General features: G+C 46.7%; 1 protein-coding gene across 3 annotated transcripts in view; it reads left to right on the plus strand.

The window, feature by feature from the left end:
- LOC132390120 (NACHT, LRR and PYD domains-containing protein 3-like) overlaps positions 1–17,750 on the plus strand; it is a 44,057-nt gene extending 26,307 nt beyond the window's left edge. The window contains exons 7-23 of one of the 3 annotated variants that reach the window (XM_059962711.1): positions 1,710–3,447; positions 7,097–7,183; positions 7,336–7,506; positions 7,662–7,832; positions 7,990–8,160; positions 8,316–8,486; positions 8,929–9,099; positions 9,178–9,348; positions 9,501–9,671; positions 9,827–9,997; positions 13,864–14,034; positions 14,190–14,360; positions 14,518–14,688; positions 14,849–15,019; positions 15,149–15,319; positions 15,475–15,645; positions 17,454–17,750. In XM_059962711.1, coding sequence (XP_059818694.1) covers positions 1,710–3,447; positions 7,097–7,183; positions 7,336–7,506; positions 7,662–7,832; positions 7,990–8,160; positions 8,316–8,486; positions 8,929–9,099; positions 9,178–9,348; positions 9,501–9,671; positions 9,827–9,997; positions 13,864–14,034; positions 14,190–14,360; positions 14,518–14,688; positions 14,849–15,019; positions 15,149–15,319; positions 15,475–15,645; positions 17,454–17,466 — 4,232 coding nt within the window. In that variant the 3' untranslated portion in view covers positions 17,467–17,750. Of the gene's footprint in view, positions 1–1,709; positions 3,448–7,096; positions 7,184–7,335; positions 7,507–7,661; positions 7,833–7,989; positions 8,161–8,315; positions 8,487–8,928; positions 9,100–9,177; positions 9,349–9,500; positions 9,672–9,826; positions 9,998–13,863; positions 14,035–14,189; positions 14,361–14,517; positions 14,689–14,848; positions 15,034–15,148; positions 15,320–15,474; positions 15,646–17,453 lie in introns of those variants that run through there. The other 2 variants (XM_059962712.1, XM_059962713.1) reach the window with 2 other exon arrangements.
- The last annotated feature ends 637 nt before the right edge of the window (positions 17,751–18,387 follow it).

Below are 18,387 nucleotides of genomic sequence, written 5' to 3' on the forward strand. Positions count from 1 at the left end.
TGTTGCCAGACACAAGGCTGCTTAACAAGATAAAATCTGATGGTGTTACAGGAAAGATACTGGCCTGAATAGCGGAATGGCCGACAATCGGGAGTCAGGGTGTGGAAATAAAAGGAACATGTTCTGTTTGACTGCCGGTGACTGGTGTTTTTTTTTCCAGGGGTCATTATTGGGACGAGTTTTCACATTGTTCGTCAATGATTTAGATAATTGAATTGATGGCATTGTGACAAAGTTTACGGATGATACAAAGATAGGTGAAGGAGTAGTTATTGCTACAGAAGTAATGCGATTGCAGCAGGACTTAGTCAAATTGGAAGAGTGGGCAAAATATGGCAGATGGAACACAGTGTTGGAAAATGTATGGTAATGAATTGTGGTAAAAGGGACAATAGTGCAGACTGTTATCTAAATGGGCAGAATGTTTAAACATCCGAGTATAATGTGGCATTATGCTGGCACCAACGTTGTGGGCCGAAGGGCCTATTCCTGTGCTGTTCTATATTCGATGTAGGTCCAGTGAGCGATACAATTCTGCACCAGCTGCTACCGAAATTCCTCAATCTCTGCTCTCTTCTTCAGCACCCGACCTGTAATCAGCATGGTTTCAAACTTGTATCAAATTATAGACCAGAAGTAACTACCCTTTCTCCACTTTCCACAGATGTTGGCTGACCTGTACTCACATCTACACTCCTGTCCTTCTACAGCTGCGTTGCAGAGGGTATGCTAACATGGTGCATAACTGTGGCAGACTAGAAGATAGTGCGGTTTGTCAAAACTTCCCAACACATCACCGGCACACCCAGCCTACCTTCCATCAGGGTCATATGTACAGAAAGGTTCCGGAAAGGGTCTCCCTCTCTCATGAGGGAGGAAGCTACATAGCAGCCGCAGCAGGCCCACTAGACTAATAATCAGTTATTTCCTCAAGCAGTCTGTCACAACCACCTGAGGTCAGAGTGACTCCTGTATTGTATATATTAATATTTATTGTGTTTTTCATTGCGTTCTTTATCTGAGTTTTTTTTTGTGCTACATCAGAAACGGAATAACAATTATTTCCTTCTCCTTTACATTTGTTTATCTTGCATCTGTTGAGTATTTGCAGCACATACTCTTCAAGAGACAAGGAACTGTAGATCTGCCGTCTCAGATCATTTTCCGGAGGAACTCAGAGAGCTGAGCCTCATCTGTGATGATGGAAGGGGGCGGGGATTGTCTGTGTTGTGTGTCAAAATGCTGACTGTCTCAATCTCCTGAGCAAGACATTTTAAATCAGTGATGGTGAAAGGAGAGAGGGGAGCTGTGATTCTCCGACCAGTTCCTTTGACAGAATGCCCTTTACCCTTTTCTCTGTCTCCATATGTCATATGAACACTGCTTTGAAAGTTCTTCCACAGAAACAATGATAGCTGTGCTAGCAGTCGGAGGGTGTCCAGTACAGGACAGTCGGGGTCAGTAAACTGCCAGGAAAATTCTCACCTTCACAGCACATATTAATACGGAAATTCTGATGATCCGGGGTTTACCTTGCCCGAGCCTCTCTATCCAGTTTGAGGGTTTGGTAGTCGAATTTACTTCACTGTACGTACATCATTTGAGAAATTCAATTAATGCAATAGCCTTGAGCTATCTATTGTTTACTTAAATACTGAATTCTGAGTTGAAGCATCTAACAGTTTGTTCACTGTATGTTCCCATGGAAGAAGTTCAACAGAAACACAAGGAGACTCTGCGGGCACAAACTGAAACACTGAGAGTGAACACGATCCTGATGAGGGAGAAGGTGAAGGTTTTCCAACTGGTTGATCGATACGCTGAGCTCATGGTCATTTCTACTGTTCGAGATCAGAGACTGGTGGAACATGAGCTGCTGTCAAGAGGCAGAGACCACGAGGAGTGGAGAGAGAAGCATCTCCACGGAGAGCTGGAAAAAATCCAGTCTGATCAGTTGTTCCAGGGCAACTTTTCAGGGTGTAAATCCAAATCTGGCAGCTCGGCAGCAGTGGCTGGAGTCTCAGGGATCGGGAAAACAACAATGATACACAAGATCGTTCAGGACTGGGCCATGGGAAAAATATACCAACAGTTCCAGTTTGTGTTCAGCTTCCAATTCCACAAATTAAGCACCATTAACTGTCAAATAAGCCTGACAGAACTGATTCTGGATCAGTATCCTAATTTTGGGAATATTCTGGGAGAGGTCTGGAAGAAGCCAGAGGGATTGCTGTTTATATTCGATGGTTTGGATGAATTCAATGAGAAAATTGATTTTGATGACAGTCAGAGAGACACAGAACCTCAGTACACATGCACAGATCCTGGCTCCAAGTGCAAGGTGTCCGACATTGTGTACAGTTTAATCCAGCACAAGCTGCTCCCAGGGTGTTCAGTGTTGGTGACCACACGTCCCGCTGGGCTACATATATTGGAAAAGGCTAAGATCAGTGTCTGGGCTGAAATCCTGGGATTTTCTAGTGAGGAACGGAAGGAATATTTCATCAGACATTTTGAAGATCAGACGGTGGCGGAAGCTGTTTTCAAACATGTGAAGGAGAACGAGATCCTGTACACCATGAGCTACAACCCCTCCTACTGCTGTATTCTCGCTCTGGCACTGGGCCCCTTCTTCACAAGAAGAGACAGGGACCCTCAGCGAATTCCCAAGACCATCACCCAACTCTATTCCTATTATATTTATAACATCTTGAAAAGCCACGGCCGTGAAGTTGAGAACCCTCGTGATGTGTTATTCAGAATTGGTCAGATGGCCTTCAGAGGAGTGTCCGAGAAGAAGATTGTTTTTACAGATGGGGATTTGATCAACTACAATCTGCAGCCTTCCCAGTTCCTGTCCGGGTTCCTGATGGAGCTTTTGGAGAGGGAGGATTCTGGCCGGTGTGTGGTGTACACATTCCCACACCTCACTATCCAAGAGTTTGTAGCTGCAGTCGCACAATTCCTGAATCCACATCCCGGGGATATCCAGAAATTCCTCACTGAAGCCCACAACAAAACAGATGGACGATTTGAGCTACTTCTCCGTTTTGTTGCTGGTCTTTCCAACCCAATGACAGCTCGGGGCCTGGAGGAGTTCCTCCGTCCATTTCCTCGTCAAACAACCTGCCGGGTGATTAACTGGGTGAAGGAGGAGGTTAAACGTAAGAGTGGAAACATGAGGAGTGAAGCTGGTAAAAGGAGCCTCCTGATCACATTGCACTACCTGTTTGAGTCTCAGAATCATGAACTGGCTCAGGCCACACTGCAGTCAGTGAAAAAACTTTCATTCAGTGGAATGACACTGACCCCGATTGACTGCGCGGTCCTGTCTCATGTCATCAGACACTGTGAAACAATAAAACACCTCGACCTGGACAACTGCCACATTCAGTGTGAAGGAATCCAGAGGCTGGAACCCGGGCTACATAAGTGCCAAGAGTTGAGGTAACTCGATTTATTTCTCACTCTGAACTGTGAAACCGTTCCATTGTCTTGTTTCAATGCAAAGGAATTAGGGTAAATCTGTATTAAATCAAATTGTGAAAAATTGTGACAAATGCTCAGGGAATCGTCAATAATTCCCCATGGCTGGGAGGGTTGCATGATTCCTTGTGAAGGGATATTGGAGACTTCATCAGTTCAGTGAACAATGGCGATTGGTTTATTGGTAATAAATCACAGGAATGGCCGTGTTTCTCGCTGCCTGTGACACGTCCATTGACAATGTTCCTTCTCACTGTTACTGACAACCAGACCAACCCTGACTGCAGCAGGTGGGTCAGAGCCTCACACCCACTTTTCGGTGAGGGACAAGAGACAGTCAGAAGGCGGTCTGAGTGAAAATGAAATAAATACCATTTTGAGATTGTCCTCTCTGCCCTTCCTCGTGTGTGACAATCACCATCAGTCCACCTGTGTGACTGTGCTCACTACCAGATACCCAGACCCTATGGGCAAATGTCTGCTCTCGAATATGATCCTCAGTTTAGAACCACTCCTCCAGTACAATCTAATACTGCATCATCTCATCTTGTAGGATTATCGTTTCCCCTCGGACCTTGCTGTAGGTCCTCTCCTCCACATTGCCTTTCCTTTCTTGGGGATCTCTTCCCCTTCCGCATTCCTCCTGTGGCCTCTCTAATAAACTTATCCATTCCTTTCTTGGGGTTCTCTCTTCATCGCCCTTTCGCCTTGTGGATCTCTGTTCCCCATCTCCGTTCCTCCTGTCCAAACTCTCTTCCCCATCCACCTTCCTCCTGTTGGATCTTTCTTCTCAATTCCCCTTCCTACTGTGGGATCTCCATTCCCCATCCCCCTTCCCCTTGAAGGTCGCCCTACCTCATCCCCCATCCTCCTGTGGGATCTCTCTTCCCCATCCCCATTCTTCCTGTGGGATCTCTCTTCCCCATCCCGCTTCCTCCTGTGGGATTCCCAACCCAACCCCCTTCCTTTTGTGGGATCTCTCTTACCCATATCCCTTCCTCCTCTGGGATCTCTCTTCCCCATCTCCCTTCCTCCTGTGGAACCACTCTTCCCCATCCCCTTCCTCCTGTGGGATCTCTCTTATCCATATCCCTTCCTCCTGTGGGATCTCTCTTCCCCATTCCCCTTCCTCCTGTGGGATCTCTCTTCCCCGCCCCATTCCTTCTGTGGGATCTCTCTTCCCCATCCCCCTTCTTCCTGTGGGATCTCTCTTCCCCGTCCCCTTCCTCCTGTGGGATCTCTCTTCCCCATCCCCGTTCTTCCTGTTGGATCTCTCTTCCCCATCCCCCTTCCTCCTGTGGGATCTCTCTTCCACATCCACCTTCCTCCTGTGGGATCTCTCTTCTCCATCCCACTTCCTCCTGTGGAATCTCTCTTCCCCACCCCCTTCCTCCTGTGGGATCTCTCTTCCCCACCCCCTTCCTCCTGTGGGATCTCTCTTCCCCATCCCCGTTCTTCCTGTTGGATCTCTCTTCCCCATCCTGCTTCCTCCTGTGGGATTCCCAACCCAACCCCCTTCCTTTTGTGGGATCTCTCTTACCCATATCCCTTCCTCCTCTGGGATCTCTCTTCCCCATCCCCTTCCTCCTGTGGGATCTCTCTTCCCCATTCCCCTTCCTCCTGTGGGATCTCTCTTCCCCGTCCCCTTCCTCCCGTGGGATCTCTCTTCCCCATCCCCCTTCTTCCTGTGGGATCTCTCTTCCCCATTCCCCTTCCTCCTGTGGGATCTCTCTTCCCCACCCCCTTCCTCCTGTGGGATCTCTCTTCCCCACCCCCTTCCTCCTGTGGGATCTCTCTTCCACATCCCCCTTCCTCCTGTGGGATTTCTCTTCCCCATCCCACTTCCTCCTGTGGGATCTCTCTTCCCCACCCCCTTCCTCCTGTGGGATCTCTCTTCCACATCCCCCTTCCTCCTGTGGGATTTCTCTTCCCCATCCCACTTCCTCCTGTGGGATCTCTCTTCCCCACCCCCTTCCTCCTGTGGGATCTCTCTTCCCCACCCCCTTCCTCCTGTGGGATCTCTCTTCCCCATCCCCCTTCCTCCTGTGGGATCTCTCTTCCACATCCCCCTTCCTCCTGTGGGATTTCTCTTCCCCATCCCACTTCCTCCTGTGGGATCTCTCTTCCACATCCCCCTTCCTCCTGTGTGATTTCTCTTCCCCATCCCACTTCCTCCTGTGGGATCTCTTTTCCCCTTTCCTCTTCCTCCTGTGGGATCTCTCTTCCCCACCCCCTTCCTCCTGTGGGATCTCTCTTCCCCACCACCTTCTTCCTGTGGGATCACTCTTCCCCATCCCCTTCCTCCTGTGGGATCTCTCTTCCCCATCCCGCTTCCTCCTGTGGGATTCCCAACCCAACCCCCTTCCTTTTGTGGGATCTCTCTTACCCATATCCCTTCCTCCTCTGGGATCTCTCTTCCCCATCCCCTTCCTCCTGTGGGATCTCTCTTCCCCATTCCCCTTCCTCCTGTGGGATCTCTCTTCCCCGTCCCCTTCCTCCTGTGGGATCTCTCTTCCCCATCCCCCTTCTTCCTGTGGGATCTCTCTTCCCCATTCCCCTTCCTCCTGTGGGATCTCTCTTCCCCACCCCCTTCCTCCTGTGGGATCTCTCTTCCCCATCCCCCTTCCTCCTGTGGGATCTCCCTTCCACATCCCCCTTCCTCCTGTGGAATTTTTCTTCCCCATCCCACTTCCTCCTGTGGGATCTCTCTTCCACATCCCCCTTCCTCCTGTGTGATTTCTCTTCCCCATCCCACTTCCTCCTGTGGGATCTCTTTTCCCCTTTCCTCTTCCTCCTGTGGGATCACTCTTCCCCATCCCCTTCCTCCTGTGGGATCTCTGTTCCCAATCCCCCTTCCTCCTGTGTGATCTCTCTTCCCCATCCCACTTCCTCCTGTGTGATCTCTCTTCCCCATCCCCCTTCCTCCTGTGTGATCTCTCTTCCCCGTCCCCCTTCCTCCTGTGTGATCTCTCTTCCCCATCCCCCTTCCTCCTGTGGGATCTCTCTTCTCCATCCACCTTCTTCCTGTGGGATTTTTCTTTCCCATCCCACTTCCTCCTGTGGGATCTCCATCCCCGACCCCCTTCCTCTTGTGGGATTCCCTACCCATCCCCCTTCCTCCTGTGTGATCTCTCTTCCCCATCCACCTTCTTCCTGTGGGATTTTTCTTTCCCATCCCACTTCCTCCTGTGGGATCTCCATCCCCGACTCCCCTTCATTTCTGACTTCCAGCGATTCTTCCTTTTCTTCAGGTGGTTCACGTCCACTATCTCCCATCGAAATTTATGCACTAACAACTCTTCCTCAGTGGTGGACTTTTTCTCATTTTTCAGCTCTGCTCCGTCATACCTTGTCTCATCCAAAATACTTTTCTGACCATTGTGGAAAGAACAAAAAATGGGGAGGTTACAGGATCACAACGGCAGATTAAATTACTGACATTCGGTGAATACCTTGGAGTTGGTCAGTGAGGGACATTGACAGTGATGGGAACTCCGATCAGTGATTTACTGTACGGTTTAAGGTTTCCTGAAATATTCGAAGAGAGAGAAATTTGTTGAGATCACCTGTTTGAATCAATTTGTTCATCAATTTGTCTGTTTGTGTTTAGCCTTGGGTTGAATGACCTGGGAGATTCAGGAGTGAAACTGGTGTCTGCGGGTCTGAGGAACCCGGAGTGTAAAATACAGAAACTGTGGTAAGTACCAGACTGTGGGAGATTGTGTTTACAGTCACTGATGACACTGAACATTAATGTGATCAGTTATAGTATTACTGATGAACACCAGGGATTTATAGCATCTCCTGTCTCTCTGTGTCTTTAACTCCCACATTCTCTCTCAACTCCAGGCTCTTCGGTGTCGGTCTCACTGCTAATGGTGCCAAGGACCTCATCTCCACTCTAGGTACGAACCAATCACTGACAGAGCTGAGTTTGAATGACAATAAACTGGGAGATTCGGGAGTAAAACTGGTGTCGGCCGCTCTGAGGGTCTCGGAGTGTAAATTACAGAAACTGTGGTAAGTACCAGACTGTGAGAAATTGTCTTTACAGTCACTGAGTGTCTGACACAGAACACTAATGTGATCACTAATTGTGTTTCTGATTAAAAAGGGGGATTTGCATTGTCTCATGACTCTCTATGTTCTTCCCCCTCACTCTCTCTCATCACCAGGCTGAGGGATGTCGGTCTCACAGATTCTGGTGCTGAGGATCTCGCCTCCGCTCTCAGTACAAACCCATCACTGACAGAGCTGGACTTGGGTGGTAATAAATTAAGAGATTCAGGAGTAAAACTGTTGTCTGCGGCTTTACGGAACGCAAAGTGTAAAATACAGAAACTGTGGCAAGTACCAAACTGTCGGATATTGTGTTTACAGTCACTGGATGTTGGACACTGAACATTAATGTGATCAGTAACTGTGTTACTGATGAACACTGGGGATTTGTACCATCTCCTGTCTCCCTGTGTCCTTCACACTCACTCTCTCTCTCATCTCCAGGCTCAGGGATGTCGGTCTCACTGCTAATGGTGCCAAGGACCTCAGCTCCATTCTAAATGTAAACCAATCACTGACAGAGCTGAGTTTGAATGACAATAAACTGGGAGATTCAGGAATAAAACTGGTGTCGGCTGCGCTTCGGGTCTCAGAGTGTAAAATACAGAAACTGTGGTAAGTATCAGACTGTGGTAGATTGTCTTTATAGTCACTGGGTGTCTGATACTGAACATTAACGTGATCGGAAATTGTGTAACTGATAAACACTGAGGATTTGTACTGTCTCCTGACTCTCTCTGTCCTTCACCCTCACTCTCTCTCATTGCCAGGCTGTGGAATGTCGGCCTCACAGATTCAGCTGCCGGAGATCTTGCTTCCGCACTTGGTAGAAAACCTTCGCTAATGGTACTCAGTCTGAATAATAATAAGCTGGGAGATGCAGGAGTGAAACTGGTGTCTGCGGCTCTGATGAAATCAGGATGTAAATTACAGGAACTGGGGTAAGTACCTGACTGTGGGAGATTGTTTTTACATCACTGGGTGTCTGACACTGAACATTAATGTGATCAGTAATTGTGTTACTGACAAACACTGGGAATTTGCACCATCTTCTGATCCTTAATCTCTCTCACCTCAAGGCTCTGTAACGTTGGTCTTACACATTCAGGTGCCGACGATCTTGCCTCTGCTCTCAGTACAAACAGTTAACTGACGGAGCTGAACATGAATGATACTAAGCTAGGAGATTCAGGAGTGAAACTCTGAGGAACTCAGAGTGTAAAATACAGAAGCTGTAGTAAATACCAGACTCTGAGAAATTGTCACTGGGTGTCTGAGACTGAACAATAAAGTGATGAGTAATTATGCTACTGATTAACACTATGGGTATGTACAGACTCGTGTCTCTCTGTATCCTTCACCCTCACGCTCTCTCATTTCCAGGCTGAGGGATGTCGGTCTCACAGATCGTGGTGCCGAGGATCTCGCCTTTGCTCTTGGTAAAAACCGATCACTGATGGAGCTGAACCTAGGTGCTAATACACTGGGAGATCCAGGAGTGAATCTGGTATCTGGGGCTATAAGGAATTCGGAGTGTAAAATACAGAAACTGTGGTAAGAACCAGATTGTGGAACATTGTGTTTACAGTCACTGGATGTCTGACACTGAACATCACTCTCTCTCGTCTCCAGGTTGAGGGATGTTGGTCTCACAGATTCTGGTGCGAAGGATCTCGGCTCTGCTCTCAGTACAAAACCATCACTGACAGAGCTGAGTTTGAATGATAATAAACTGGGAGATTCAGGAGTGAAACTAGTGTCTGTGGCTCTAAAGAACTCAAAGTGTAAAATACAGAAACTGTGGTAAGTACCAGATTGTTGATTATGTTTACAGACACTGGGTGTCTGACATTGAGCATTAAGGTTATGATTAATTGTGTTACTGGTAAACACTGGGGATTTGTATTGCCTCATGTCTCTCTGTGTCCTTCACCCTCACTCTCTCTCATCACCAGGCTCAGGGATGTCGGTCTCACAGATTCTGGTGCCAAGGATCTCGCCAGCACTCTCCGTAGAAACCCATCACTGACGGAGCTGAACCTGGGAGGTAATAAACTGGGAGATTCAGGAGTAAAACTGGTGTCTGCGGCTCTGAGGAACCCGGAGTGTAAAATACAGAAACTGTGGTAAGTACCAGACTGTGTGAGATTGTGTTTACAGTTACTGGGTGTCTGACTCTGAACATTAATGTGATCAGTAATTATGTTACTCATAAACACTGGGGATTTGTACTGTCTGCTGACTCTCTCTGTCCTTCACCTTCACTCTTTCTCATCATCAGGATGTGGAATGTCGGCCTCACAGATTCAGCTGCCGGAGATCTTGCCTCCGTCTTCGGTAGAAACGCTTCACTAATGGTGCTCAGTCTGAATAATAATAAGCTGGGAGATACAGGAGTGAAACTGGTGTCTGCGGCTCTGATGAAATCAGGATGTAAATTACAGGAATTGGGGTAAGTACCAGACTCTGGGAGATTGTGTTTACATCACTGGGTGTCTGACACTGAACATTAAAATGATCAGTAATTGTGTTACTGGTGAACATAAGAACATAAGAGATAGGAGCAGGAGTAGGCCAATCGGCCCCTCAAGCCTGCTCCGCCATTCAGCAAGATTGTGGCTGAACCAATCTTAACTCTAGTTTTCACCGAATCCCACAAGGCAACAGTGCCAACCAACAGGGCACCATGCCGCCCATTTTATTTTATTATTCATCCCGCCCAAACCCATGTGATCACCCGGGGGAAAAAAAAATGATTTGCCAATTAAGGAGAAAATATCTGGAAAATTCCTCTCCGACCCATCCAGTCTATTGAAAACTGGTCCAGGAGATCACATGGCTGATCTAAACCTAGCCTCATGTCCACTTACCTACTCGCTCAACGTATCCCCTAATGCCATTTTTATCCAGGAAAATGTCTATCTCCGTTTTGAATTTATTGAGTGTAGCAGCTTCCACAGCTCTCTGGGGCAGTAAATTCCACAGCCCCACTGCCCTCTGAGTGAAGAAATTTCACCGCATCTCAGTCCTGGAACAGCATCCCATTATTTTAAGATTATGCCCCCTAGTCCTAGTTTCACCCATGATTGGGAACATTATCCCCGCATCCATCCGATCAAGCCCCTTCACAATCTTATATGTTTCAATAAGATCGCATCTCATTCTTCGGAACTCCAATGTGTAGAGTCCCAATCTACTCAACCTCTCATCATACATCAACCCACCTATCCCCAGAATTAACTGAGTGAACCTTCTCTGCACTGCCTCGAGAGCCAGTATGTCCTTTCTTAAATATGGATACCAGAACTGCATGCAGTACTCCAGGTGTGGTCTCACCAATACCCAGTACAACTGCAGTAAGACCTCCCTGTTCTTATACTCCATCCCCCTAGCAATAAAAGTCAGCATTCCATTGGCCTTCTTGACCACCTGCTGCACTTGCATACTAACATTTTGTGTTTCCTGCACCAGGACCCCCAGATCCCTTTGCACAGAAACACATTCCAGTTTCTCTCCATTTAGATAATAACTTGCTCTATTATTTTTCCTGCCAAAGTGCAAGACCTCACACTTGTCAGTATTATACTTCATCTGCCAAATGTCTGCCCAATTACTCAGCTTATCTATGTCCCCCTGCAGGGTTTCAATGTCCTCCGCACTCATTACACTCCCTCCCATCTTTGTGTCATCAGCAAACTTCGATACGTTGCACTTAGTCCCTTTCTCCAAATCATTAATATAGATTGTAAAGAGTTGGGGTCCCAACACCGACCCCTGCGGAACACCACTAGTCACCAATTGTCAGTCTGAGAATAAACCATTTATCCCAACTCTCTGTTTTTTGTTAGAAAGCCAATCCTCCATTCATGCCAGAATATTATCCCCAATCCCATGATTTTTTACTTTAAGTAATTATCTTTGATGTGGCACCTTGTCAAATGCCTTTTGGAAGTCCAAATACACCACATCCACTGGTTCCCCTTTATCTCCCCTATATGTTATGTCCTCAAAGAACTCCAACAAATTTGTCAAACATGACTTCCCTTTTGTAAAGCCACGCTGACTTTGTCCTATTAAGCTATGTTTATCCAAATGCCCTGTTACTGTTTCCTTAATTATCGTCTCCAACATTTTGCCAACCACAGATGTTAGGCTAACTGGCCTATAATTCCCAGCCTACTGTCTATTGCCCTTTTCAAATAAAGGAGTTACATTAGCATTTCTCCAATCTGCCGGGACCATTGCCGAGTCCAGCGAGTTTTGAAAAATTATCACTAATGCATCCACAATCCCGACCGCCACTTCCCTTAAGACCCTAGGATGCAAGCCATCCGGTCCAGGGGATTTATCCACCTTCAGTCCCATTAATTTATCAAGTACCATTTCCTTGGTGATTTGAATCGTAGTTAGCTTCTCTCCCCCTAGAACCCCCGTTTATCCAGTGTTGGGATATTTTGAGTGTCCTCTACTGTAAAAACTGATACAAAATATTTGTTCAGCGTTTCCGCCATCTCCTTGTCCCCTACCATTAATTTCCCGGTCTCATCTTCTGGGGGACCAACATTTACTTTAGTCACCCTTTTTCTTTTTATGTAACTATAAAAACTCTTACTATCTGCTTTTATGTTTTTCGCCAATTTACTTTCATAATCTATCTGTCCCTTCTTAATCAATCTTTTTGTTATTTGCTGCTGATCTTTAAAAGCTTCTCAATCTTCAATCTTCCCACTAGATTTAGCTACCTTATATAACTTTCTTTTTAGTCGTATACTTTGCTTTATTTCTTTACTTAGCCACGGATAACTATTTTTTCTTTTACACCCTTTTTTTTCTGTAACCCCCTGGGTCGCCTGAGGCTCGCTCAGCTTATTCTCATCTAGGGGGAGCAGCCTTCGCCCCTGCCAAACTGGGTAATCAGCTGGTGTGGATGCTGTGTGATGTCCCTGCCACGCCCAAAAACAGACAGTACACCATATGCGATTAAATGAGTACAATTTATAAAGGTTACTATAACTAAGTGATTAATAACGATACAGTATATATGAAGAAGAAAAAATAAAGAAAAGGTGCCAAATTATCAAAGTCCAAACCACTTCGTGCACAACCATTGGATCTCAATTTCTGAAGTATTCTGGCCACCATTCGATCCCCTCCGAACTCCTCGACTCGCAGCACAGGACCCTCCGAACTCCTCGACTCGCAGCTCAGGACCCTCCGAACTCCTCGACTCGCAGCACAGGACCCTCTGAACTCCTTGACTTGCAGCTCAGGACCCTCTGAACTCCTCGACTCTCCAAACAGCTCAGGACCCTCCAAGTGGTCAACCAAGCACATCTAGCTTCATCCCCCCTCCTTGGAATACCTCCCGGCCTCGGAGCCCCGCTTGGGGTCCGATCGTTGCCGAATTTACAGCATTGTGTCCTCTCTCTCGACCCCCTCGCGCCGATCTGCCCAAAAGCCCGTCAACAAATGCTTACAGACTCAGAAGAAAGAACATTAATCCCCATTTGGTTTACAAAGGAATACCATTCTCATTATCGGTAAATTAGCATTCTTGCTAGTTAACAAAAAGAAGAAACCCTTTCCCAACAGTAACAAAGAAAAAAAAAGAAACCCCCTTTACACTTCAGTGGAATATATTTTTCTTGATAATTGTAAAATAACTCCTTAAATATACACCACTGATCAAGTACCGATCTACCCTTTAATCTATTTTCCCAATCCATCTTAAGCAATTCCACTCTCATACCATCATAGTCTCCTTTATTTAAGCTCAGTACGCTTGTTTGAGATCCAACCCTCTCATCCTCTAATTGAATATGGAATTCGACCATGTTATGGTCACTCATTCCAAGGGGATCCTTTACTAGGACATTTTTTATTAGTCCTGTCTCATTACACAGGACCAGATCTAAGACTGCTTGCCCCCTTGTCGGCTCAGTAACGTATTGTTCAAGGAACCCATCCCGAATACACTCAATAAACACTTCTTCAAGACTGCCAACTTGATTAGTCCAGTCAATATGAAAGTTAAAATCCCCCATAATTATAGCTGTTCCCTTAGTAGAAGCCCCAACTATTTCCTTATTTATGCTCTGACCAACTGAGTTACAGATGTTTGGAGGCCTATAGACTACCCCCACCACTGCTTTTTTCCCTTTACTATTTCTTATTTCTACCCAAATTATTTCGTTATCCTGATCTTTTGAGCCAATATCATTTCGCTTTATTGCAGTGCATTTGTGCATTTGAACACTGTGCATTTGTACCATCTCCTGTCTCTCTGTGCCTTTCACCCTCACTCTATCTAATCTCCAGGTTGAGGGATGTTGGTCTCACAGATTCTGGTGCGAAGGATCTTGTCTCCGCTCTCAGTACAAACAAATCACTGACCGAGCTGAACCTGAATGATAATAAACTGGGAGATTTAGGAGTGAAGCTGGTGTCTGCGGCTCTAAGGAACCCGAAGCGTAAAATACAGAAACTGTGGTAAGTACTAGACTGTGGGAGATTGTGTTTACAGTCACTGGGTGTCTGACACTGAACATTAATGTGATCAGTAATTGCATTACTGATAAACACTGGGGATTTGTACCATCTCCTGCCTCTCTGTGTCCTTCAAACTTACTCTCTCTCGTCTCCAGGCTCAGGGATGTCGGTCTCACAGATTCTGGTGCCGAGGATCTCGCCTCCGCTCTCAATACAAACCCATCACTGACGGAGCTGAACCTGGGAGGTAATAAACTGGGAGATTCAGGAGTAAAACTGGTGTCTGCGGCTCTGAGGAACCCAGAGTGTAAAATACAGAAACTGTGGTAAGTACCAGACTGCGTGAGATTATGTTTACAGTGATTGGGTGTCTGGCACACTGAACATTAATGTGATCAGTAATTGTGCGACCGATAAACGCTGGAGATTTGTACCGTCTCCTGTCTCTCTGTGTCCTTCACCCTCACTCTCTCTTATCGCCAGGCTATGGAATGTCGGCCTCACAGATTCTGCTGCCGGAGATCTTGCCTCTGCTCTCAGTAGAAACCCTTCACTAATGGTGCTCAGTCTGAATGATAATAAGTTGGGAGATGCAGGAGTAAAACTGGTGTCTGCGGCTCTGTTGAAATCAGGGTGTAAATTACAGGAATTGGGGTAGGTACCAGACTCTGGGAGATTGTGTTTACACTCACTGGGTGCCTGAAACTGAATATTAATATGATCAGTACCGTAATTCTGCTACTGATAAACAAATAGGAAATGTATTGTCTCCTGTCTCTTTGTGCCCTTCAACCACACTCACTCTTAACTTCAGGCTGTGGAACGTCGGTCTCACAGATTCTGGTGCCAAGGATCTTGCCTCCGCTCTCAGCATGAACCCATCACTGACAGAGCTGAACCTGAATGATAATAAACTGGGAGATTCAGGAGTGAAACTGGTGTCTGCGGCTCTAAAGAACTCAAAGTGTAAAATACAGAAACTGTGGTCAGTATCAGACGGTGAGAGATTGTGTTTACAGTCACTGAGTGTCTGACAATGAACATTAATATAATCAGTAATTGTCCTATCTCCTGTCTCTCTGTGTCCTTCACCCTCACTCACTCTCATCTCCAGGCTGAGGAATGTTGGTCTCACAAGTTCTGGTGCCAAGGATCTTGCCACCACTCTCCGTAGAAACCCATCACTGATGGAACTGAACCTGGGTGGTAATAAACTGGGAGATTCAGGAGTGAAACTGGTGTCTGCGGCTCTGAGGAACTCGGGGTGTAAAATACAGAAGCTGTGGTTAGTACCAGACTGTGGAAAATGGAGTTGACAGTCACTGGGTGTCTGACAATGAACATTAATATGATCAGTATTTGTGTTACTGTTTAACACTGGGGATTTGTACCGTCTCCCGTCTCTCTGTGTCCTTCACCCTCACTCTTTCTCATATCCAGGCTGTATGATGTCGGTCTCACAGATTCTGGGGCCGAGGAGCTCGTCTCCGCTCTCAGTGCAAACCCATCACTGACGGAGCTGGACCTGAGTAATAATAAACTGGGAGATTCAGGAGTAGAACTGGTGTCTGCGGCTCTTAGGAACCAGGAGTGTAAAATACAGAAACTGTGGTAAGTACCAGACTGTGGGAGATTGTGTTTACAATTACTGGGTGTCTGACACTGAACATTAATGTGATCAGTAATTGTCTTACTGATCAACACTGGGGATTTCTCTTCCCCATCCCCCTTCCTCCTGTGTGATCTCTCTTTCGCATTCCCCTTCCTCCTGTGGGATCACTCTTCCCCGTCCCCTTCCTCCTGTGGGATCTCTCTTCCCCATCCACCTTCTTCCTGTGGGATTTTTCTTTCCCATCCCACTTCCTCCTGTGGGATCTCTCTTCCCCATCTCCCTTCCTCCTGTGGGATCTCTCTTCCCTGTCCCCCTTCCTCCTGTGGGATCTCTCTTCCCCATCCCCCTTCCTCCTGTGTGATTTCTCTTCCCCATCCCCCTTCTTCCTGTGGGATCTCTCTTCCCTATCCCCCTTCCATCTGTGGGATCTCTCTTCCCCATCCACCTTCTTCCTGTGGGATTTTTCTTTCCCATCCCCCTTCCTCCTGTGGGATCTCCATCCCCGACCCCCTTCCTCCTATGGGATTCCCTACCCATCCCCCTTCCTCCTGTGTGATCTCTCTTCCCCACCCACCTTCTTCCTGTGGGATTTTTCTTTCCCATCCCACTTCCTCCTGTGTGATCTCTCTTCCCCACCCACCTTCTTCCTGTGGGATTTTTCTTTCCCATCCCACTTCCTCCTGTGTGATCTCTCTTCCCCATCCACCTTCTTCCTGTGGGATTTTTCTTTCCCATCCCACTTCCTCCTGTATGATCTCTCTTCCCCATCCACCTTCTTTCTGTGGGATTTTTCTTTCCCATCCCACTTCCTCCTGTGGGATCTCCATCCCCGACCCCCCTTCATTTCTGGCTTCCAGCGATTCTTCCTTTTCTTCAGGTGGTTCTCGTCCACTATCTCCCATCGACATTTATGCACTAACAACTCTTCCTCAGTGGTGGACTTTTTCTCATTTTTCAGCTCTGCTCTGTCCAACCTTGTCTCATCCGAAATCTAATGCGCGTGACTGTGAGTGAGCCAGAAGCAACTTATTTATTCCCGCACGTCAGCATCTCACACATTGTTTAATTTTTTATGTCCTGATGAAATCAATAAATGGCAGTAACTTCCTATTTTGGTGTCGGACGGAGCTCCTCACAGTGTCAGCAGCGTCTCAGCTCCAGGTTGAGGGAGGTCGGACTGGCAGAGTCTGGGTGCCCAACCCAACTAACATCCTGCCTAACTGACCCCCTCCTGCGACCCCGCAGACTGTTAAAATCAACTATAATATCTGACCTGAGTCCACTAAGGTCCCGACTACGAAAGGGGATTGGGGATGGTATACCGGCGTTAAACACGGAGTGAAGTTCCCTCCACACTGTCCCATCAAACACTCCTGACGTCAGACACAGACTGAAACTCCCTCGATATCGTCCCATCACACACTCCCAGAGTGAGACACAGAGAGAAGCTTCCTTCATACCATCCCATCACACACACACAGGGCCAGGCACAGAATGAAGCCTCCTATGCGCTATCCAATCACGCCCTCTCGTGCCCGGACATGGAGAAACAGTCTCTGGTAAGATATATCAGCTAAATACTCGAGTTGAAGTGGATTAGAGTGAACATTCTCAGGTTGAAGCTGTAGCACAAGGACCCACCCCCCGACACATACACACAAAGTTGAATGTCTGTAGAAGAGTTCAAAGAGACCGCGACGTATACAGGGTCCAGGGAGTGGGCGAGCGTGGAAGGGGTCACAAATGGGCAGGGGAGTACAGGTGGTTATTAGAACCCTAGCGGTTAACAGTCACATTTGATTTCTAGGGTCGAGAAGTAGACCAGGATGAAATCGAAGATGACGATAATTTTGCAAAAACGGGACCCCAATATTTGATCCTCCACATCAACCCAGCACGGTGGAGAACACACTCCACAACGATCTGTCACCAGATCGAACTCGGGAACTTCCCGAGCCCGGTGCCGAAACATACGTTCTTAAGTGTTTTATATGCATAGAAAAGGAAAATATACAGTATATACTAAGACAAACGTTTGACTAATTGACACTAAATAATAAAGTATGAACCTGTTCTGACTTACTTAGTAAGAGAACTTATGATTTTTTTCAATCCCAATGCACAATAACTCATGCACATGTATACTTTAAATCATCTCTAGATTACTTATAATACCAAATACAATGTAAATGCTATGTAAAATAGTTGTTATACTGCATTGTTTAGGGAATCATGACAAGAAAAAAAGTCTGTACATGCTCGAACAACAAGTGCAGGAAGAGCACTGACCAGTTTTCGCGGAGCGCGGTTGGTTGAATTTGTGCATGCAGAATCCACAGATAAGGAGGGCCGACTATACTTGTTGATTAATACTTAATGAGAGTGCACTCTATCAAGTGGGATGTAGTATCTGTACCAAGAATCAAACTTATGATACCCCTGGATCACTAAATGGAACTTATAGGGTTTGTGGAAATAGGGCCTATCCCTGGCTGCCAGGAGAAAGAACAGGACAGTGGCATGGAACCACACCCTACCAGATGGGTTTTCGAGGGAAGGATGAGGGTCGGAGTGGTTGTTGCTACTTGGCCAACCTTGTGCCACACTTGAGGATCCTGGCTCAGCCTCAGGATCACCCATTGCAATAGGCAATGAAGGGGTATAACGGAATCTGAGAGATTTTGGATGATTGCCTTTCCCTCCTATAGGGTAGCCAGAAATTCCAGGGAAATAATTAATTT

The sequence above is a fragment of the Hypanus sabinus genome, unplaced genomic scaffold (assembly GCF_030144855.1).
Source record: "Hypanus sabinus isolate sHypSab1 unplaced genomic scaffold, sHypSab1.hap1 scaffold_775, whole genome shotgun sequence".
NCBI lineage: Eukaryota > Metazoa > Chordata > Chondrichthyes > Myliobatiformes > Dasyatidae > Hypanus > Hypanus sabinus.